Below are 23,770 nucleotides of genomic sequence, written 5' to 3' on the forward strand. Positions count from 1 at the left end.
ACGGCGCCTTTTGCACATCTAACCCAAGATAAAAACCGTCATTCTAAGCGACAATTGTATAGCTAAAATGAGTAAGAATGACAATTTCTATTTATTTGTTTAGTTAATTGCTTTATTTAATAGCAGACCTTTATTATTTTGTTATATTTTCAATAGTTTTTAGTTGTGGACACCTGGGGGCAGTATTGAGAAAAAAGGGGGAATGCATAATTAGGTTCTGCTTTTTTGCTTATGTGGAATAAACTTTCCTTTCTCTGTCTCTCCTTGTCCCACACACTCTCCGTCTCCACCTTACCATTTCTAATGAACCTCCACGGTGCGTGCCCCCACCACCACCACCCATGTTATGCTACGTCATTTTTGTAGAGCCAATAAGGCTGTGCATATGTTTATGGATGTAGGCACGCTTCAATTAAACTGAAATACGCATTTTGCGCATCATGTGCAAAAATCCGGGACATTCAGTGTCAGTTCAGTTTTTATTTGTATTTTCCTGGACAGATCATGAAAATCCTGGACAATCAGGAAAATCCTGGACAGGTGGCAACCCTACACAACACACACACACACACCTCTGCCTCTTAATGCTAAGAGCCTGTCAAGTTGCATTCCCTCTTCAAACAAACTCGATAGCAATGTTTACTGTTCATTTTGTGTTTCTTCACACCCAAACGAACTAAACGGAAACATGGTTTTGTTCAATGGAAACATGGCTTTGTTTTCCAGTGGAGGCACTGTCACGTCAGAGTGAAGCATAGAGTGTGATTACATTATGTAGAACTAGATTTTTCAACAGCATGCAATAAACCATTATATGGGAGTTTGAGAGATTACATTTCAGGTTACGGTATTGTTATAATGCAGGTAATGGCATAGAATCATGTTCATGTTCCCTCGAGGCTAAATGTTAGACACTGAACTTGCTGTAAAAATCAACATATTTTCATAAAAGTTATGTTAAACGTTTGCATGTGAATGTTTAAAAGTTATGTTTCAATATATGTACGTATATGTACGCCCATTGGAAAGGTTGCAAAGATCTACAATCTGAAAACTGAGTTTTTGTGCTGTAGAGCACCTTTTGGGTTTTGAAGATCTTCGGCAACACTTAGTCTTTCGTATGGACGATACAATCGTGTCATAAAGATGCCATAACCATCATGATCCATCACATTTCATGGGAAACCTTAGATCACATAATATGCCATGTCAGTATACAGTATGGCATCTTCTATGGCATGTTTATAGCATTGTTATGGCAATCTTATACTAGATGGTTACACACACACACACAGCAGGCTGAAAGCAGCACTCACCCTTATGCCAAATATAAAAAACTGAAGTCAGGGTTTGCGGTGGTTATAGACTTGGGGGTTGGGTAGGGTTTGGTGCCAAGAGGGCAAGCCAAAGTGGATCAATCCAGCTCCTGTACATGGCTTTTACAGAAGTAAAGCCCTGGATCCTGAACAAGCAAAATTATTTACAAGATAAGCAAAAAGGGAAGAAAGAGCTAAGTGAATTATAGTCAGGATGCATTGACATTTAGAACTGATTGAAGTTTTTTTTTGGATGATAACATGATTTGCAAATGCTTTTCAACAGCTTCATCTTTTTTCAGTTGCTCACTGTTCAATAAGGGGCAACAGATGATATTAGAATCATCCTTATACCTATCTATTGTCCAACACACACACATACACACACACACACACACACACACACACACACAGCCCCCCCCCCCCCACACACACACACACACACACCACACACACACATGTGTATAAGCACATATTCTATTACCTCTGCTTACTACTGTACATCACACATATGCACACATGTGCAGAATTCAAGACACTTTGTTAAGTCAAGGGTGGAAAATTTCCATGACAATGTATGAAAATGTATGGGTCTGCATGCTCATGCTGCAAGGACATTAAGCTCACAGCACCATATGATTAATTGGTATCATGTTTATGACAAAGAAATGTACATTGCGGAATTCAGATGGATAAATTACTCAATATCAGGGCCCGTGAACCCAGCTCTGCTATTAACATGTCAGATTGGATGAGAGATAAGGGTCCAGGCGGATGCAAACCATTGCATATTTACAGAGCTATCCAGTCAAGCTTTTCTAAAGGCCACAGCTGTAGCCATCCAAGCATATTCATGCTGTGCCTCCACTATTATTGTGTGAAACATGGCTTGAACAAGATTCATTATGGCTACTCCGTCTTTAATTTTGGTCCACCTCCAAGACATTTAATTTGATTTTATTTGGAGAGGAGAGAACATAAATAGGAAGGGACTGAAGTGCCATTTTGGGCCAAGCCTTCTTGTGAAGACTGTCAGCCAGGGCAGCTCAGCTTCTTTTAATCAGTGGCAGGAATTAATACAGCCACCTCACACTGTGGGGTGGGAGACGACTGATCTGATGAATATAGGCAGTCAGCTGGGAAACGGTTTCCTGTAAAATCTGCTGTCATAGAAGCAAAAATCCAGTCACAGTAAACTGAAGCCAATCGACTGTGTTTAAACACTTGAAGCTTAACTCATACTTTTACTTTTTGAAAATGGATTTATTTCTCTTCATCACTTAAAGGTCTACCGTGAGTGATTCTGGATGATGTCCCATCTGCTAATATTTGAACCAATCACCAAACAAAACACCAGTGTGAACTCACTCCTCCCCTCCCCAAAGTCCTCTTCCATCCCCCAAACTCCTATTTAATTCCCTCATTTTTTCTAAATAGACAGCTATTAGATTGTGAGGAGATAATTGCAATAAATTATAAATTGGGATATGGCTTAGAAATAGCTTGCAATCACTTATGATCCCTTTAATGCTGAATTACGGCTGAGAAACTCAGGTTCATTTAATCAACTTTAATGACAAGGTGGGAGAAATCTCTATGCCGTGACAATCCAATTTGTGTGACTTGGTTCATAGAAGGGCCATTTTGAGCATGTCTTTAAAAAGGCACTCTTGAGTGGATTAAATTAGATGTGGATGAGATCTGACTGAGATCTGTTCCAGAGTTGGCAACTAAAACTGTATAACTGTTGACTTCAGCAAAGTTTTTCAACACCAAGAGCAAATATAAACCCTTGGTATATTTAAAGTTGTAGTAAACAGAACATTTTAATAAAAGACTCGGAGTGGGCAACTTTTGAATTTATTTGCGAAAGGTCTGAATGGAGTGAATGCATGAATAATGAAGGAAATCTCCCCTTCCCTCAACTCCCACGAGGCCCTGGTGTAATATATTTAACATGCATAGACTTCTCTTACAGCATGTATGAATGCATGTGACAGGTGTGGATGAGAGAGGGGGGGAGATTTCTGTAAAATGTGGAAATGCAGGTACAGGTGAAGGCAGGTACAGTAGGCTGGTGTCTGAGCTGATCTGCTGTGCTGAAGACAGCAGACATTCTCTTGGAGTTTCATCAGCTGCACAGTAACATGTCACCCACAGAGCAGAATACATTTGAATCCCATCACTGTCATCCTCTCCCCTCTGCATTTCACATTTCTCTGCAAGACTCGTTGTGGAAACTTTTACTAGAGAGGGTTGAAGCAGAGTGATTCATTGGTATCATGCATGATTATATAGAGTAATATATTGTAAACACAAGTGTGGGTAACACTTTACTGTAAGGGTACATGAATTATCATGAATTAATTCATGATTTATGCATTACTTCATTCCTTTATATCTTATAAATCATCATGAATTTACATGTTCATAGCCACTCATTCATGACCTCATGCATGAACAACACATCAACTAAGACATTAGGTAGGATGGATACATCATTATGATTTATGATTTTTTAATCATGATCATCATGATTACATGAATTTGTTAACTGCTCATGAGCTCATAATGTCTGTGGCCCCTCAACTAAAGTGTTGAATAATGACATGTGTTTAGATAACTGCAAAGTTGTGTTCAGATTTGAGCAGTGATGACCACATTTTTGGCAGAAAAAGAAATAATCATGATCATGCTTAATAAATCATGATTCATAATGACGTGCCCACTGTACCTAATGCTTTAGTTGATGAACTGTTCATGTATGAGGTCACGAATGACAGACTATGAACTTATGTGAATTCCTGTTGATTCATGAGATATTAAGAAATTAAGTAATACATAAATCATGAATTATTGAATGCATGAATTCATGATAATTGTCATGTACCTTTACCATAAAGTGTTACCCAATTATGTTTATTTGCTCTTATTGCTTGTTAAGAAAGAAAGTTTATTTAGTGACGTAAGGTGACGCTCGCACTTATGCAGACCGGAACTGTTCCGTTTTGCTCCCATAGAAACGAATTACGTTGCTCTATCTTGTTAGTAACCAAGGATCGACTCTACTCTATGCACCCACATACTGTCTGACTGTGGCTAAGATCTGGCCCTCATCCACATACATGGGAGCAAGAGCTGTGCCACCGAGACATAGCTTGTTCCCAGCAGGTTAAAAAGCCAACTCAACTACATGTAAGTGCTAGCCTGTTTAAACACACATACAGTAGTTTGCTTACACACACCACAGCCATACCCTCATGATGAAACAGGCTACATGGAGTTCATGTGTTTGTGAGCAACAGCGGTGAGCTCCTTATCTCCAGCTCAGCAGCAACGAGGTGATTGACTGGTTTAGGAAACAGTCTTGGGTGTGTTTCTACAAAACTGATAACATACGCATAGCATAACACATACACTTGCACAATACAGCGCCCCAAGCCATTTATTATGTTTGATTCATGTAAAGGTGAACTGACACTGGCATGCATGACTATGTATGCTACTTTTACACAGATGGCCTGACTTGAAGTTGAGATTAAAGTACTGTTCTTGCTTTCTCACTATTTAAATCGTTTAATGGCCATTTAATGATCTGCTGGGCAGCACAGACCTCAAACTGTTTACTGCCCACATCAAACTGTCACAGAATTATTAGACCAGAGGTTTGGCCAGCATCAGCATACATTTCCATCTAACACACAAATACATACACATTCAACAGTGTGTATGTGTGACTATGCATTGATGAAAATCACAGTCACCATGACATCATGTCTCATGACATACATCGTGTATAAAAAGAGATTGCATTAGATTTAACTTTGTCATTGGGCAGAGTACAAGTACAAAGACAACGAAATGCTGTTTGCGTTTAACCAGAAGTGTAAAAAAGCAGAAAACTGCAATGTGATATACAAAGTATAGGCAGGTGGTGCATAAACAGTATAAGATATATAGTGCAGTGTAGAGAGTAGTATACAGTTAAGAAGGTTGTAAGGTTTACAGTAATAATAAATAAAATAAACTTTAATACAAATTAAATATAGTAACTTTATAATAGAAGAATAGATATATGTATAAACATGTAATTGAATATAAATATATTATGTACTTTAAAAGAGGGACCAGAGTGGGTGACCTTATTCTCACTGTGTTCAAGGTTCATATCTCTGTGCTGACACAACATGCACCCTGAACTCATAGAATAGGTGCCATGTTTTAAACCTACCAACAACACTTAGGCTAGGGTACAGTAGTCGGAGGCCGTGTCAGTTGCCTGGTATGATGTTAGGCTCCCCCCTTGTGGACATTTAGGGTGGAAAGATTTTCACTCCATTCCCATTGGTTGGCAGGGTCCCCTGAGGCCAGAATAACAGTGAAATTGAACAGGGGTCGTAAGAAGTGTCAGTGTTCCACATCATCGCGTGGATGAATTCTGAAGATTGAACTGGATTTACCTTCATGGGAAATTATCTCTCACATTTCAGTTTAAAATGTAAATTATGAAACATTATACAAAGAAATAAAAAAGTCAAATAAAAAAATCAAACAAATACACACAAACAAATACCCACACACAAATAACAAAAATATGGCTGTGAATATGATATAAATGTCTTTTATGTAAATAACAACACAAATGTAAACACAAACAAAATGACGTAGAACTTTCAGATGATAACTATTACTGTGTATTAAGTAATGCTGGTACCTTTTACCAACACATTAGGCTGTTGGGATCACAGTGGAAGGGATGTGAACCTTCAAAACATACTACAAAAGAATGTCTTTTGAATATTTAAATTAACAGCATGGGACTGTTTGCAGTTTAGGAGTGCTATTTACTTGGAGGAAAGATCAGTCTGCATTAAAACTACTTTTATTTATTGGAAAAATGTCAGTGCCCTATCCACTAATTAAAGTAAGCAAAATGAAAATGCTGCTTTATCTGACTACCAAATTAGAACGAATACTCTAGTCTGGGTTTGAATTGAGTCTGGCCTGGAATTGGAGTTGGTCTGGACCTGAACTAGAGCTTGTCTGGTTTGGACTGGATTCAGACTGGTACTGGAATGTGCTTGGTCTGGATTGGTATTGGATGTAACCTTAACAGGATCTGTGCTTTGTTTGGGCTCTGGCCCATAAATTATCCAGTCAGCAGACTGAGCAGACAGACTGAGCTCCTGTATGCAAAGTCGGGCTGAAATTACTGGAGCGTTAAGTTCCTGTTTTGAATAACAATTTGCATCATACTCCGCCATATGGTAAAAAAAAAAAAAATACATGTACAAAACTATCATTTGAAAAAAAAAAAAGAGAACAAATTGGCTGTTATATAGTCTACCCCTTTATAGATGTGTGTATGTCATTTCAAATGGTGCTCACCTGACACATTTCTATTTTTATATCCTGTTATGCCTCCAACACAAATCTACATTCTACTAATAGTTTGTGTGTAACTCTGAATGCTGGCTTGGAAATACTCCTGTGTGTTCTTTTGAGGCTGAAAGACAATGATGAAGGACTTTGGGATGAAGTAACTGAACATGATGCCATACAAACAGCTCAGCTCAACTATAGCTTTGATCAACTGCACATACTTGCTGCGGGACAACATATAAGCTTCAAGATAGGCAGCCCAGCTCAGAAAAGACACCAGTATGCAGAAAGTGATGGCTTTGGCCTCGTTGTAGTTCTTCGGCAGGTCTTTTCCCATGTAGGATAAGAGGAAGCAGACACCACTGACACTACACATGAGGCCTAGACCAAAACCTACAGGGATTAAAGCTTTTTCAATGCATCTAAGCACTACCTGATCTTTGAAGGACTGCATGTCATTGATTGGCATGGGAGGACTGACTGTAATTGCGATCACACACAGGATAAGCTGGAAAAACGACACCCCAGCCACTAACAGCCAATGCCCACTGTACTTCACCCACAATGCATACGCTTTGGGCAGGTGGGAAGCCATTTTGAAGATGCAGATGATCGATACAGAGCGGACTAATAGGCAGGACAAGCAGACGGTGTAGAAAAAGGTAAGGGGTGTGCTTCTGAGCAAGCAGCTCAGAGCTGAGGGCTCGCCAAAGTAGAAGAAGATGCTTATGGAGGACGCGGCGAGGCAGCCCAACATCAGGAAGCACATGCTGCCCCCTGCTGACCGCACTACAGGCGTGGAGTAGTGAATGGCAAACAGCACGGCCACCCCCAGACACAGGAGCATGAGTGAGGATGCGGAGAGCAGGATTAGAATGGGGATGACATCGGAGAAGTGGAGGAATTCCACAGAACGTTTCTGGCATGACGTGCTTCCAGCCTCGGACCAGTCATACTGGTCACACTTCAGACAGGAGTAGAGGTCAGCTAGAAGAAGAAACAGGAACCAGAGTCAGGAAACACAAATTAAGCGCACTTTCAGGTTAAGTCCTCATATTTTGGGGCTTGTAGCACATCATTAGGTGCTTCCACATTAGCCACAGAACGTTTCTGGCATGACGTGCTTCCAGCCTCGGACCACTCATACATTCCATAGGTCAGACGGGAGTAGAGGTCAGCTGAAGGGAAGTTGGGAAAAGCCTCAGAGTGCACATTCAGATAACATTTAGAAGAAAACTCTAAAATTCCTTCAGAGTAAGATAAAAGGATACATACCCTTCTTTTCTTTGTGCTTGTAATAACCCAGTCTAACACCGTTAGCCTAGCTTAGCATTATGCATAGGAAGTGGAGACATTATCAGATGTATCCTATTGTCTAATTCTGGGGTAGATGGCAAATAAGATATATAGCATGTAAGGTTTTCTGTAATATAATATTATTTTAAAGGTTTGTTGTAGCATTTGCTTTAGATACTGCACACTCTTCAGTCACACTCAACTGGGAAAGTAACACCAGAAAGAACTTAAACTATTCCTTTCAGGACCATCTTGTTCAGTTTATCTTAGCATTCATCCTTTTCATACACTACAATAAAAAAGTGGGCATCAGTAATAGTTCAACAGGTGTAATGAGCTAAGTTTAAAAAAGAGGATTTGCTTTTTTGCACTGAACTGTACAATTAAACCTGAGCAGGCAGAGGAAAGAGAAGCTGCAGAACTGTTGACCAAGCAGTCGTGATTAGTGGGTGATGCTGCTCTACCTGTGTGGTTGGTATACTGGTTAATGGGGCATTCCACACAAGTGAAACAGCAGTGATGTTGGCCTTCCTGCTGCCGAACATGTCCTGGCTTACACTCAGCAGAGCAGTTGGAGAATGGCACCTTCAAATCATAAATACATTAATAGTAGAAGTATCACTGCAACAGGAAAACTCTATTGGCCTACATGTAGCACAAACACATTTACAGTATATATGAATGAATTGTGGGAAATTAATGTGATGTGACTACATACTACTACAAGCTTTCTGTCCTTGACCGTTTATTAGCAAATGAGCAGACATCCCCGTTTTCCAGGGACAGTCCATTTTTGGTGGCCTGTTCCCAGTCAAAATACATGAAAACCAGTTTTGTCCACCCTTTTTGTAGATAAAACATTAGCTATTTTTTTAATGATATCGAAAAACCCAACTGGAAATGTCCCCGGTTTTCATCTCAGGAATCTGGTCACTGTACAACTGATAAAACAAAATGAGTGGTGCACACAATGGACAGACTCACCAAGCCATCACCATGCCAGTGGATCTGCATGTCATCAATAGAGAGGTTCACCACCTGTTGGTTGTCATATGTGCCAATCGGCTGGATCTTTACTGTGTGGTCAGCAGTGTTCCAGAAGACGACTGAGTAATGTGCTGGCGGGTCGCCATTCTCATCAAAGTACACATTCAATTGGTTCAAGGAGAACATAGGTAAGCGTTTCATCTCACGAAGAAGCTAGAATCAGAATGGACGAGGATACAGATCACCATGTTAGTGCCAGCTGAGGGAGTTCAGTTCTTCCCTGTTTCCCTCAAATGTTCCATACACTCAACAAGGATCTTCATCATAATAAGCATAGCAGCAACTACAAATGCTTTACCATATTGGGGACAGGGTACGGTAGTTACCATGTAGGGATAGACTGTGCGACTTGTGTTGCATCCTGAGTGGTTGCATTGTAGAGCATTGTGTAAAGCCATCGCCATGACGTATACAGCTGAATACACTGAGAAGGAGTAAGCATTGCCCTCGTTGATAATGTCCTCAGCACTTTGTGAAGAACAAGCCTCACAGTCCTGATTGCAAACAGCTTCGTCTGATAGGCCTGCCCCACTGTGGCAAGACTTGCAGTTGCCTCCCATTCTCGACTGATGGATGAAGTTGCTGAAGCCGGGGAGCTTAGCAACATGTGGTGTCACTCCAATGATGGTGCCAATGGTCTCAATCCCCTGCTGTTTGGTCAGAGGCTGGTACATGGACCAGGCTTCTCCAGCAATCCAGACTTTATTTTGAAATTTGTGTTGTATTGCCAAATGGATGACCTCCGCAGCCTTCAGCTCCTCAACGAAAAGGATTATGACTTTAATGTGGAGCATATCTATAGTTTCAAATATTGTGTTTAATTGTGATGTTTCAGTCAGAATCCCGTAGTAAGCCAGACAGATACCTACATTTTCAATCAGGTCATAAAACAGTTGAAAACCATCCTGGCTGTAAGTGGTTGTAGTGCCAATGAAAGCCACCCAGTTCCAGCCAAAATGCTTTATGATCTGAATGATGAGTTCAATCTGGTCTTTGTTACTTGGTACAGTCCGTAGGAATGAAGGATACAGTTTTTTGTCACTGAAAATGCTACTGGAGGCTCCATAACTGATCTACAAAAACAGAAAATACAAAGACAGTGAAGACAAATACACTTTAAATACACTTTACTGCTAACTATTTTACTACTAAAAACAGAACTGATGTCACAAGACTGAAAACAAAAGGTTTCAGACATCAAGCAGACTTTGACCTCTCCATATTTCAGGTTATAGAAGTGTAAATATGACTTGAAACTGGAAAGTACTTCTCTAAGCAGAAAAAAAACCCCTACTACATAGCATGGAGGCGCTGAAAGAGTAACATATTGCTGGAGTAAGAGAAAACAAAGACTGAATGCTCTACCATTGGGATGAGGTCCATCATGAAGAGGGGAGCAAGGGATACACTCTCTGAGCTGCTCAAGGGGCCGGTGAAACCGATGACTTTAGGCAGGTAGCGGTTGTAGTCTTCCCTGACTTTGATGGAGTCGTTGTGGGAGGAGAAGAACTGTAGGCTGGAGGGGAAGTTGTAGGTGCTGGAGCAGTGATCAAAGAGCTGGTAACCAAGGGAGACGTTTGGCAAGAGGGAGGTCAAGTTGTTGATCTCCTCAACGGCAAACCTCATGACCTGGAGCAAATGATAGCCAGTCAGGAAGAATGACTTTCTGTCACAGCAGCAAGGGAGATTGACAGACAGAGAGAGATGGAGAGAGGGGAAATGGATGAAATCAAGTTTATTTGTCATTATGACAATGATTTGACACAGATCACATTTTAATATTCTATTAATATGTACACATAAATAAGAGAGATTTTTTGGGTGAAGGAAGGAGTTTATGCATCAACCAACAAATTGCCTTTTTTTATGTTGAACGGAACCATCCACTGGCAAAACCTTGGATTAATTAATGAAGCATGTGTAATGGATGCCAGCTAGCTTAGCTGTGCGTGTGGAACGTTGGTAAACCTCACTCCCCGACGCCTCAAGAGTGCTGCTGGTATGAAAGCTAGCCTGGGCTTTTAGCTCAATTGTCAGCACACTTGACTTCCGTTCCGAGGTGCTGATGTTTTGCAGGTTCGAGTCCGGGCGTGTGCAAGGCTGAACCGCGCAGGTTCAGCACAACACAGGTTACACAAACACTTAATATAGGTGCCTTACAGTATAGTGCAGTACAGATATGCCCATTCATAGTTTGTGCGCTCCTTGTGGGTCAAACTGTATGACCCATGAGCCCTGCCAGGTGAGCTAAATGGATGAAATTCAAATCTTAAAGTTTATAAACATGAATGTGAATATAAGGCACTCACTCATCACACTTGATAGCAACAGGTCTCCTTTGCTGGCCTGAGTGTTCTGCATAGTGAACAGGGAACAGACCTCCGATCAGATAGTCACCATCAAGGTTGAAATCAGACGCTTGGCAAGAGCACTCCCAGAAACAAGCATTATGAAGACAGATAACGAAGATGGTGAGGAAAGCCAGCTGCATTGTCTCTGTGCCTCCCATGGATGAGATGGAAATGGATGAGCAGATCCACTGTCATTGACATGCAAACCTCATGTGTACCTCGCTTATGCACTGATTCTATTTGCATTTCAACGCATCATTGAATGTATTCCCATACAGTCTGGGAAGGAGCTTTTGCATACTTTTGCTGGAAGTGAGAAAGATGACAAATCATGTGATTGTTTTTATTATTATTATTTGCTGTATATTTACAAATCTGCATAAAAGTTGGGATGCTGTAAATAAAAATACAATGTGTTGAGAGCAGGCTTGGAATTTCACCATTTTAGGGGCAAGGCCACTTGGCCTTTAGTTGGGCATATTTGGTGGGGGGCACCATGGCCAAAGTTACAGTAACTATACCTATTCACTGTAGACCTGCATCACTGCATGAAACATTACAAAAACATGAAACATGACATATTACATAGAACTGTAAATCATCTGATCATCTAATATTTACAGATATCTAGGCTATATTTAACATTTATTTTATATTTGGCCTGTTATGAAATCATGTATTGAACAATTTAAGCACAGCTCAGCTTTAAGAAACTCAAATAGCCTAGATGCATGCTTAGCATTTTGTGATCATTAAGGCTACTTTCACAAACTCTTAGTCAGCTGTATATCCTCTGATTTTAATATTTACGATATCTAGGCGATATTTGTAACATTTATTTTGTATTTGGCCTGTTATGTAATCATGTAGAAAAATGTAAGCCCAATTTTAGCCCAAATTTGGAGCATGCATGTTGAAATTTGCTGCAAATTCAAAACCGGATTACTCTGGAACGGCTAACTGTACAGGGGGCCTTTGTGTTTGGTAAGGTCTGCTGTTTATTTTGATATGGTTTGTCATGTGTTGAACGAAGTGTTCGTGAAGTATTCCACCGAGATGAATGGGTAGGTTGATAGGCGCAGAACCTAGAATTTATGATTCAATTTAATCATATTATTTAGGCTACATGTCTCGCGAACTGTTCACCACAGCAATTAGCGACTAACATCGTTTAAAAGCTGAGAAAAAGCTCTTTCATGTGATGTGATACTTGTGATTCATGTGATGTGATGTGATGTCTGTGTGATGAGTAGGCTACTTCGCAAGTAGTTCAACTGAGAAGAATGGGTGAAGTTGGATGCACTTTCTTTCTGAATTTGGACGTCACTTTCTCCACTGTGTAAAAGACTAAATTCATTTGCGCTGTGAATGCTAATAATATTTTGACAGGACATAAGCTAATAAAATACGCGATTAGTCGGACAAAACCAGAATATTGAAAGAAGGGGGCACCAAGGCCACAGTGGCCTGTAAACCTCTGATTTTCAAAGGGGCATCACAGCCAACGCAAGGGGCAACGACGGACATGGCCGTCATGGCCATGAAATTCCTGGTTGAGAGAGAGAAAAAAAAGAGCTTTTTTTGAATTTGGTGCCAAGCAACGCGACTGGTGAAACTAAAGGCAGGAAAACACTTTGGTTAATTGGCAACATGATTGGGTATAAGAAGAGCATCCCAGAGAGGCAGAGTCTGTCAGAAGCAAACATGGGGACACCAGACCACCTCTCAAATCTCAATTGAGACTGAGAATAGGTTTGGAGACCTCACGAAAACACCTCTCCAAACACATTTTGCTACTCCACCCTAACCTGGAAGCCAGCCCGAATTTAACCCTGCCCACAGAATTTGAGGTCGGGAAATTCGGTCTGGACTTGCTCCATTGAGAAGCCTTTATGAAAACTTGCTAATCGTGAGGACCAATAAAATCATCCGTGCAGGCTTTATACAATGATGGACAGATGAGCAACGGTGCCAATTCATTCACGTGACCTGAGCGTGCTTCAGTCACATTAGTTTGCAGCAAAAAGCTTGTCGCTAGAGAAGCTGCACGTTTCTGTCACTATCGTGTCTGTTGTACAAGATATTAATGGAGCAATAACTTAAAAAAAGAGAACAGGAAACAGCGATTAAGGCATTTGTCAAGAGGAAGGATGTTCTGACCGTTCTCTGCAAGATTCACAGTAGGCTATTTCGTTGCTCTGATTGGTTAGGTCTATCCAATTGTGTGCAGAGGCATTTTTCCCCTGTATCGGTTGAAACACACCTCATAATCACGTCCCAATGCTTCAGTTCCAGACTCAAATTCTGAATAGAATTTTGAGTATGGCTACATCAGGCTAAGTCCATCCACAAATGCTGGTTAAAACTCAGAAGAAACAAAAAGAAGAAAGCATAACCATGATCCAGACATGGCGCCGTCCTCACAGGGACCGAGCTAATCTTAAATGGAGAGGAAGGTAAGGAGGAAAACTGTCCTGGAATCAGACCAATCCAAATTTGATATTCATTTTGGAAATCATGGACTCACTCCACATCCACTGTGCTAAATAGGAGAGGGACCATCTAACTTTCTATCAGTGCACAGTTCAAAAGCCAGCATCCGTGATGGTATTGGTTGCATTGGTGCTAGAAAGTCACAATTAATGCTAAATGATACAAGTTTGGAAGAGCTATCAATCAGGAACTGTTCAAAGAACATAATACAAGGGACAACTCTGGATCTAGGCAGGCCTATGTCTGCATTAAAAAAAACAGAGGATATTTTACAAGAGTCTGGATAGAATGACCCCTAGCTGAACTACTAAAATAAGTATAAATTAAATATAAATGTATTTAATGTTGAATCATCAATGTGATGTCAGTTTAATAAAATCAGTAGCTACATAATTTCTACAGTCAACCCTTACTGTATTGATGTTTAATCATAGAAGCCACACATTACATGTCGTGGAAGGATGTGTGATGGTTTGGGTCTGACCAGCAGATCAATTTGGGTGCTTGAAATATACCTTGACATCATCTTTCCTGTTTGCAAATTGCACTTGTCCAACAGCAATCAACCACTTATTTGGTTTCCGCTCTTTCATATCATGCAAAGATATTTAAGACCGCTTTATTTGTTTCAGTCCAATCAATTCACTCACTCCGTCTACTGGAAAAATCACAATTTTACAGCCATCTAGATATGATCAATAATGCATTTATTCAAACTGGGACACAGAGCACAACAAACAAAACATGCTAAAGAAGTGTGTTTGCATCACCTCCGCCAAGTGAAGATTATTTATCTACAGCCTACTTCCCCTCAGTTCTGGATATAAACAGTACTGTGTATTAAAATGTAAACCATGAACAGAGCTTTATATAAGTGGAAAAGCCAGTGTTTGATAATACAGAACATGAGATTAATGGTTCTGTTATACACCTGTCAAAAGTATAATAGTAGAATAAGTATAAATAATAGTAAGAATAAAGTAAAAGTACAAATAATAGTAATAACTACACTGCATTTCCGGCGGGAACTGCGAAAGTGTGCTTGCCCTGGTCCGGTCACCAACGTGAGCAGACAGGGGCATACGCTATGCTGAACCTGGCTTGATCCAGGCATTGTAACAGTTCCTTTCAGTGTTGGAGCAGTGGCAATATCTCAAAAGCTCTAGGAGGGCTATTTAACTATTAGCTTGCGGGTTGAATGCGGTTCGTTGGATTTTACCTGTGGCCTGCCTTCAAATTTAGCTTCTATGACTGAGATCAAATCAATAAAATTTGCGTCTTGCGCCTCTCAAACTGGGCTATCAGGTAACCTACAGAGGAATTGAAATTATGAAATATGACCAAGGCATTAAAAAGCTGCTTGTTTGTCAGGATACTTTTTCACTGATTTATTTTTTAAAATATGAGCTATAAGTGTGAATGTTATATATTCCATCCCACAAATTATGTTTTACTGGTTTATTTGACAAATAATCTATATGGATTTGCTCTATAAAGACCTTATGTCTGTTTGTGTTTTGTGAGCCTGGGGTTGTTTTGAGAGCCTATGTAGCCTATCTCAGATGTATCTCAGAATAAAGGAATACTTCATATTACTCTAAACCAAAGATTCTAGAACAGAGCAAGATAGATTACTGGCAGGAGAATACGTTGGATATGTTGAAGTACGTTCTATGACTCTATGGGCGCCATTTTGGTAAGCTCAGGTCAGAGAGGGTTCAAGCGGAGCGAGAGGCGCAAACGTTCGACAATTTCCGCGTTCGATTATTGCAAGGGGGAGGGGGGGAAATCCCCCTTTATGCAGACCAGAGTAAGCCCTTGCTGCACTAATGTCAATGGAGACTTGTGGAATTTTACCAATAAATTGGTCATTTTGTCTTTCTGGATTTGTTGAGGGTTTTTTGGAAAATTGTGTCATAATCTGTAAGTGTTTGGGATCATTTCAAGCCTAATAGTGTGATTTTTTAGTGTTCGGATTTGTAATAAAATAACTTAATATTAGACCATGCTGCTGCCAGTTACTGTCCGGTTGTTAGCATGCTAGCTAGCCTCTTAGCTAAGGTAACATTTTAAACGGAGAAGTGTAATTTCTTTGAAATGACAACTAGCTGAATAACACTACTGACATTAGTTAAAGTGGATAGTCTATACTCAAGCGAATTTGCAACAGTATATTAAGTTTAAGCGAAGTCCTTCAACTACTAGTCACTTGTTAGCGCATAGCTGTATTGCCATAGCTACTACCATCCACTTGTATAGCATTTTAAGCTAGCGTTAGCTAGCTAGCTAGCTCGGTTCACATGACTAATTAAATTATTCATATAATTAACTTAAGAATGATTCATTGGTATCATACATGATTATGGACAATAATACTGTGAACACAATTATGTTTATCTGTTGTTATTGCTTATTAAGAGAGAAAGTTTATTTAGTGACGTAGGGTGACACTCCCACTTATGCAGACCGGAACTGTCCCGTTTTGCTCCCATAGTAACGAATTACGTTGCTCTATCTTGCTAGTAATCAAGGATCTTTGCTCAGGTGTCGTCACAGACGCTGGCTACCGTGGGAATCCTATGGCGCTGATCCTAACATTTTAACAATATTTATTCTGTAAAGCTGTATGTTGAAATTACGTGAAACCCAATAGACCACACCATGTCTAGACCAGTTAAATATATTGTATAAAGACAATGTAGAATTATTTCCGAGGGTAAATTAGGCTAGGGCACTGACATCTGTCCATCATCCACCAAAGTTCAATAGGCCAGTGTTGGGGGTAACGTGTTACTGTAATTTCGTTACTTTATTGGGAAACGAAGTAGTCTAAAGGTAACACATTACAATTTAAATTTCAGTAATTCGTTATAGTTACTGAATAACTGTAACGTCCATTCCTGCATTAGGCCTACTCACAATATCTGTCTAGCCTATTGACATTGTTTCCATGATTGTTTTTAAAATATTTAAAATATGGATTAGTCTAGGCTACATTATTTCATAGAGATGTGCGTAGTGTAGAGCACCCATTCTCTCCCTGCACCTCTCTCCCTCAAGCGGGTTCAGCCCGCATCTCCCCTACGGAAATCAAAACGGTGGCTTGTGCAAGAACTTCATGCAGACTACAACTGGCGCGGTGTAGCCTACACAACTTTGTTCAAAATTGATGCATTCAAGTTGACTTGGCAAAAGTTAGAATTCCTATTTATCACAACGTTGTCAGTCGCAAACTTATTCAAACGACTACGGAATTAACTGTAGCTTAATTTGTGGAGGTCGAAGAGATTAAAGCACCTGTTTGACATAGGCTACGCGTAGCCACGGGCTGGCCTCCTTGTCAGTCTTGCCCGTCCGATTAGAGGGCTTTCCTTTGTATACGCTCATCAAAGACGCGCAAGTCAGCACTGCGCTGAGAGCTCAATAAATCAGTCAAATCGCGGCCACAGCCCTGTTTATTTGTCAGGTGTGATGAAATGCGTTCATATTCCACTTTTTATGTCATAAACGTTGCATGCCTATGGAAAGGTTTTGTGGTAGGATTGTCCAATGGTCAAGCTGTGCGGCTTCAATTTGTGTTTTAATTTATGCGACGCACCGATGCTGGGTTCATCAGTTTTGCGCAAGTTTAAAACGTTTAGCCGACTGCGCAATTTCTCATTTTCGTTCTATAAGTTCCACTTTTCATGTCATTAATATAACATGCCTATGATAAGGCTTTGCAGTTGTACAATATGGTCAATCTATTGTCTCAATTGTGTTTCATGTGATGCGCGCACCGATGCTGGGTTCATGCACTTGGCCAGCCTAGAACAGGAACATTTTGGAGAGGGAATGAGAGAATGAACGCACGCAAGAAACACACAAAACAAAGCCATTTACAAAGACATGTTTTAATTTGGCTCCAGCCTGTATATAGGCTACTGATTTTTGAAAACGAACTTCTGTGGTCATATGCATTTCACATCAGGCAAGCAGGACAATTTGTTTTTGACTGCATGGAAACGATAATAATTAGTGTCAAGCACGGTTGTGTTTAGCCTAGGCCAACTATTTGCATTTATTTAAGTTACATCAGACGCTTGAGTGAAATCTTGACCTTATTAGTGATTGATAATAATAGCCTATTAGGCCTATGCGCTGTGTTTAAGCAGGCCGTGAACAAAGGGTTAACGTATAGCCTACAGGTAGAAAAAAGAACAATGGTGATAATATAACGTTAGCTAAGTTAGTTTGCCTGCTAGCTAGCTTATCAGTAGGCTATACAGTCTCTCAATGGGAATTTATGTGATCTATTTACCAGTGCAATAGCTACTTCTGTCTAAATAATAGGCCTATTTACCTATCCTTATTCAGTGTAAACTTGGAAAAAGATAAATCAGGCCTTTCACACTGTCAGTTCTTGCAGTTCATTACCGAGTAAAAAAAACAACAGCTGGCAACGTTAAAAACAGCTGTTCAGGTGGGCTCATAGAATTGGAACTGTATATGAAATGTTGCGCTGAGCTTAACAAAATGGCGCCCTGTCGGGCTCAGAGCGTACTTCATGCCTATGACGTAACTGATCTATCTTGCTCTGTTCTAGAATCTTTTCTCTAAACCACCGTCTGTAAATCAACTGTATACTACTGTCTACATTGCACTATATTTCTTGACCTCAGATCTTTGGTTGCTATGAAGGCCAATCGTTCTAAATGGATGGTTGCTATGGCCCAAGGCCAGTTTTATCTCTGCCGTTGTCAAGCGAAATCTGATTAACCTTAGAAATATCTCTATTTTACTTAGCCCACTTCCATACAGTGGGTCCCATTAAGAAGTGGCCACTTCATTCGTGCTTACCGTGATTTACACAGCAGCATTATTAAATGAATCTGTCACCATATGCCTATTCCTACGTTTGCAAAGAAAACATTTTAATTTGATTCACATAAAACGTTACATTTAATGTACATGTTGACAATGAGTAGTCTAGTTTTGGTTGTTACGCCTACAATGCAAGTTCCCGCGATTGGAAGCTCCTGTAGACAATAGTAGACGCATTTCAAAACATCGCGTTAGGAGTTAGGAGTCCTCGACACTTCTTTTAAGCTGTCACAGACTAGGTGCTACTTTTAGGGCTAAAGTGCTAGCAGTCCTAAAGTTACAAGTGACGAAGTTACGAGTGCAAGCATCTCATATCAAATGACCATGGCATTACGCTAAACAACATAAATCCCAATTAGCAACATACATCTCCTCCCTATAGCTAGCCACACAAGAAATTAATGATTAATGAAAATCTCTGCTTAGCATGCTTCTCCGCTTAGCATTCTAATAACAGAAGGGGCACATTTATGTTGACCACTACAAAATGACTCATTATGTCTGTAACTCTATAAAACACTTACTTTCATAAAGGACGCACGCCATCCAGCACATACACATGGAAACCGATATTTTAGGTAGGCTACTTGGCCACAAACTCAAAATGTGTCTCTCTGAAGCTCTGTTCTAGAATCTTTGCTCTGAAGGCTGCGTTGCTAGGCAACATCAAATAAACGAAATGAGAGTCTTTTCAAGGTATTAAAAGTGTACGTGTGATTACGAATGGATGTGTGTGGTTTGCAATTGGAATAAACAAGAAATAACGTTTCCAATAATTTCCCATGATAAATTACATAATAACTTATCATGGGTGACTTCCGGTGAAGGCTGCACGGTGACCGGTGTTAGAGCCACAGCTCCATTGTCACCAAGTTCCACAGAGTCAGTGTCAAAGTCTCCACGACCCTCAGCTGAGGCCAGGGGTCGATACGGGGCCAGTCGATCACGGTGGAGAGCCACAACTCGTGTCGTTCGCGTTTTCCGGATACCCATGCGCTGGCAAACCTCAGCAAACACCTCTGCCTCGAAATTCCGCCCTTGGTCGCTGTGGAGCTCTTCCGGTGCCCCGAACCGGCAGAACATCTCAGTGACCAGTCTGTCCGCTGTCGTGTGGGCGCTCTGATCTGGCACCGCATACGCCTCCGGCCACTTAGTGAAATAGTCCATGGCCACAAGCACGTAGCGATTTCCCCGCTCTGTGACTGGCAGTGGACCCATGACATCGACGGCTACCCGCTCCATGGGAGCCCCGACTGCGTATTGCTGCAGCGGAGCGTGCGAGCGTCGCGTGGGACCCTTCTTCGCTGTGCAGGCGTCACAGCAGTGAACATGCAGTTCAACGTCCAGCCTGCATCCCGGTCAATAGAAGTGGCCTCTCAGCCGACGAAGAGTCTTTGCAATGCCGAAATGAGCCGCCCCCACTGCCCCATGCACATGTTCCAGTACACAGGCTCGTAATCCAGCAGGAAACAGCAACTGGAAAATGTCAGATTGCCTATCGGGAGCTCGCCAGTGTCTATATAACAGTCCTTGACGTGCTACTATTCCCGGCCACTGTGAATAAATCGCTTTGGTCTCTGGATCGAGTGCTGATACGTCAGTCCATGGCGGTCGCTGACCGGCTTCGATCCATGACCACACTCGGCCGAGCGTGGCGTCTTCCGATTGCGCCTTCCGGATCTCCTCCCTCGACATCACGTCCACCGGCGACTGCGCGTCCGTGGCCCCAGCTGCCGCTCTGCAGTGCTGCGTTGTGGCGTTGGGCTGCGGTACGTTGTCTCCGGTCTCTCGATCACTGTAGCTGGTAGCGGAAGGTGGCGAGACCACCTCGGGGTGCTGTTGGCGAGCATTGACTCTCTCGCTGGCGTGAAGCTGGCGAGCGGTGGCTCTCTTGATGGCGCGGCGCTGGCGAGCATTGAGTCTCTCGCTGGCGTGCTGCTGACGAGCGTTGGCTCCCTCAATGGCGTGCTGTTGGCGAGCATTGACCCTCTCGTTGGCGCGACGCTGGCTAGCGTTGAAAACAGCGACTCTCTCTCTCTCTGCCAGCGGTGATGCAGCCTGTAGCCGACGAGCGGGCTCCGGTTGAGCCGCGGCCAGGCTCCTCTCCTCCCTCCGGTGGCAGTGTTGGCACTGGTCTGCTGCACACGGACGCCTGGACAGGGCGTCTGCGTTGCCGTGAAGGCGACCCGCCCGGTGTCGAAGTCCTGGAGTGCCTCCAACCAGCGAGCCAGCTGGCCCTCTGGTTCTTTGAAGTTCAGCAGCCAGGTGAGCGACGCGTGGTCCGTTCTCAGCAGGAACCGTTTGCCGTAGAGGTAGGTTCGGAAATGGCGCACTGCCACCACCACAGCCAACAGTTCTCTGCGTGTCACGCAGTAATTCTTCTCCGCTCGGTCCAGTGAGCGGCTGAAGTATGCGACCACTTGCTCGCCCTGCTCGCCTGCTTGTGAGTGGATGGCGCCGACGCCCACGTCGCTGGCGTCAGTGTCCAGGATAAACGGCAGTCGAGGGTCAGGGAAGGCGAGCACCGGGGCCTCGCATAGCGCCCTCCGCAGCCGCCGGAATGCCGCGTCGCACTCTTGTGTCCACTCGAAGAGCTGGCCTTTGTACGTCAATCGATGCAGCGGGCTGGCGACTGTAGCAAAGTCCCGAATGAAGCGCCGGTAATATGACGCCAGGCCCAGGAAGCTCCGCAGCTCAGCACCGTCGCGTGGAACAGGCCAACGTCTCACCGTCTCCACCTTAGCTGGGTCGGTGGCCACTCCGGCGGCCCCCACGACATGGCCTAGGAATCCGGTTTGCCTCCGGAACAGGTGGCACCTTTTCGGGTGCAGTTTGAGCCCAGCACCCCGTATGGCGTCGAACACCTTTTCCAGATGTCCTATGGCACCGGTGAAGTCTGTTGCATGACACAGGATGTCGTCCAGGTAAACCACGCAGCATGTTCGTGGAATGCCCGCCAGGACACGCTCCATCAGCCGCTCAAAGTTCGCTGGCCCATTGCATAGGCCGAATGGAAGTACCCGGAACTGCCACAGCCCTTGCCCGATGGTAAACGCTGTCTTCGGCCGAGCTTCTGGGGCTAGCTGAATCTGCCAGTAACCACTGCGTAAGTCCAGCGAGCTAAACCAGCAGGAGCCGGCAATGCTGTCCAGCGTATCGTCAATGCGGGGGAGCAGGTAGGAGTCTTTCCGGGTTACCTGGTTGAGGCGCCTGTAGTCAACACAGAACCGCCACGAGCCGTCCTTCTTCCAGACGAGTACAGCCGGCGCAGCCCAGGGACTACTGCTTGGCTCTATCACTCCTGCCGCGGCCATTTCCTTGATCTTTTCTTCAGCTGCTTGTCGTTTGGCGAACGGTAAGCGATGAGGCTGAAGTCGGATGGGCCGAGCATTTCCGGTGTCGATATCGTGTTGGACCAGGCTCGTTCGGGTGCAGTCTTCATCTCTTGCAGCGAAGATGTCGGTGTACGCTGCTAGTAGTCTCCGCACCTGGCTACCCTGTGCTTCACTCAGCCCCTCACAGCTACGAGTGCAGAGTTCATTTACGGCTTGCCTTGTCTCTAAAGAGGGCCGCGCTCTCTGAGCGGAGAGTGGTGTTTGCTCAACCCGCTCTCTTGGCTCCTCCCTGGTGAGCGTGAGCTGAGCAGTGGCGGCCTCAGCGAGTGGACTTGGATGTGACCTGTTGTTTTCGCGGGCTTGAGTTTCGCGGGCTTGTGTGGGGAGGGGCGGAGTCTGGTATGACAAGTACTCTTTGCGAGTTCGCTTCCTGCGGACTTGTGTGGAGCGAGTTGGAGAGTTCTTCGTCGCGCCAGTTCTCCGCACTTCATGCTCTGTTTTCCCCGCCGTGTGCAACACTACGCTGCTCGTCCCCAAGTGTAGTGTGAACCGGGAAATGTCCACCACAGCCCCCCATTTCTCTAGCACGTCCAGGCCGAGAATGCAATCATCCTGAATGCTAGCCAACCAAAGCCAGCGGCTCGCCGTCTCACCGTTGATGCACATGCACACCACTTTTTGTCCATACAGTTCCGCTCGCTCTCCGGTAACTGTTGTGATGCGCGTTTTTGTCTTTTCCCAGCCTCTGGGTCTGGCTACCAGCGTGCCGGGTAAGAGACTGGGGCGCACAAGCGAGATGGTGGAGCCAGTATCGATCAAGGCGCGACACCGAGTCCCATCTAGTGTGCAGTCCACATACAGTCCTCTGGTTTGGCCGAGCCGGCCCAGCCGTATGCAGTCCATAGCGCCTCCCGCCGTGCCACCTTCTTCTAGTAACTGGGGCGCGAGGGGTGCCGGGGCTGGGCAGTACCACGCGATGTGTCCCGGCTCGCCACACTGGTGGCATCCGTCTCCGCTGGCCGGCCTCTTCCACTCGCGTGGGCGGCGTTGTGGTTGCTGTGCCGTGGTCTGCTGTGCCGTGGTCTGCCGCGTCACCTCCAGTTCCTCCCTGTCTTCCTCCATCGATGTCTGGCGTACGCAATGCCTCGACTCTGTTGTGCGGAAGATGTTTTCCACCCGTTCGGCTTCCGCAAGCGCCACGGACAGCGAGCTGGGGGCGCTCAGGCGAAGGTGTTCTTTTAGCCGCTCTGGGTGGATGCCTCGCACGAACGCTTCCAGTGCCATCTCTTCATGTAGACCCTGGCTGTACGTTGGGTAGCCCCGCCGGGCATACAGCTGCAGGTCAGCCGCGAACTTGCCCAGTCTCTCGTCCTTGTGTCGCCGTCTGGAAGCGAGTTGTTCTCTGGCATCGCTGATGAAGATTCTCTGGCCGAATCGTCGTTGCAGAGCTACTTCGATTGTGGTCCAGCTTACTTGCTCCGCCGGTGGCAGGTCTTCTAATACTTGTAGCGCTTCCCCCTCCAGAGCCAACGCCACCTGTACGCCCGTTCTCTCCGCCGACCAGCCATTCAGCTCGGCTGCCAGCCGGACCTGTACCAGGTATGTCGCCAGTGGCCTTTCGCCATTGTAGTGGGGCAACTTTACGCTGGGGCGCCCTTCTACCGCCGCCGTCGCACCAGGGACCGGC

At 43.7% G+C, this 23,770-nt stretch overlaps 1 protein-coding gene across 11 annotated transcripts in view; it reads right to left on the reverse strand.

The window, feature by feature from the left end:
• Positions 1 to 3,195: 3,195 nt before the first annotated feature.
• The window catches only part of LOC121713493 (taste receptor type 1 member 1-like), a 29,976-nt gene continuing 9,401 nt past the window's right edge, over positions 3,196 to 23,770 (reverse strand). Inside the window, exons 1-8 of one of the 11 annotated variants that reach the window (XR_006032832.1) lie at positions 11,833 to 11,912; positions 11,351 to 11,698; positions 10,407 to 10,707; positions 9,368 to 10,114; positions 8,979 to 9,194; positions 8,459 to 8,579; positions 5,548 to 7,685; positions 3,196 to 3,562 (exon numbers count right to left, since the gene is read on the reverse strand). Coding sequence is in view for 10 of the 11 variants with exons in the window: in XM_042098124.1 (XP_041954058.1) it covers positions 6,751 to 7,685; positions 8,459 to 8,579; positions 8,979 to 9,194; positions 9,368 to 10,114; positions 10,407 to 10,707; positions 11,351 to 11,550 (2,520 nt within the window). In the remaining variant the exon portion in view is untranslated. Of the gene's footprint in view, positions 3,563 to 5,388; positions 7,686 to 8,458; positions 8,580 to 8,978; positions 9,195 to 9,367; positions 10,115 to 10,406; positions 10,708 to 11,350; positions 11,699 to 11,832; positions 11,913 to 19,272; positions 19,327 to 23,770 lie in introns of those variants that run through there. The other 10 variants (XM_042098128.1, XM_042098127.1, XM_042098126.1 and 7 more) reach the window with 10 other exon arrangements.

The sequence above is a fragment of the Alosa sapidissima genome, chromosome 7 (assembly GCF_018492685.1).
Source record: "Alosa sapidissima isolate fAloSap1 chromosome 7, fAloSap1.pri, whole genome shotgun sequence".
Taxonomy (NCBI): Eukaryota; Metazoa; Chordata; class Actinopteri; order Clupeiformes; family Clupeidae; genus Alosa; species Alosa sapidissima.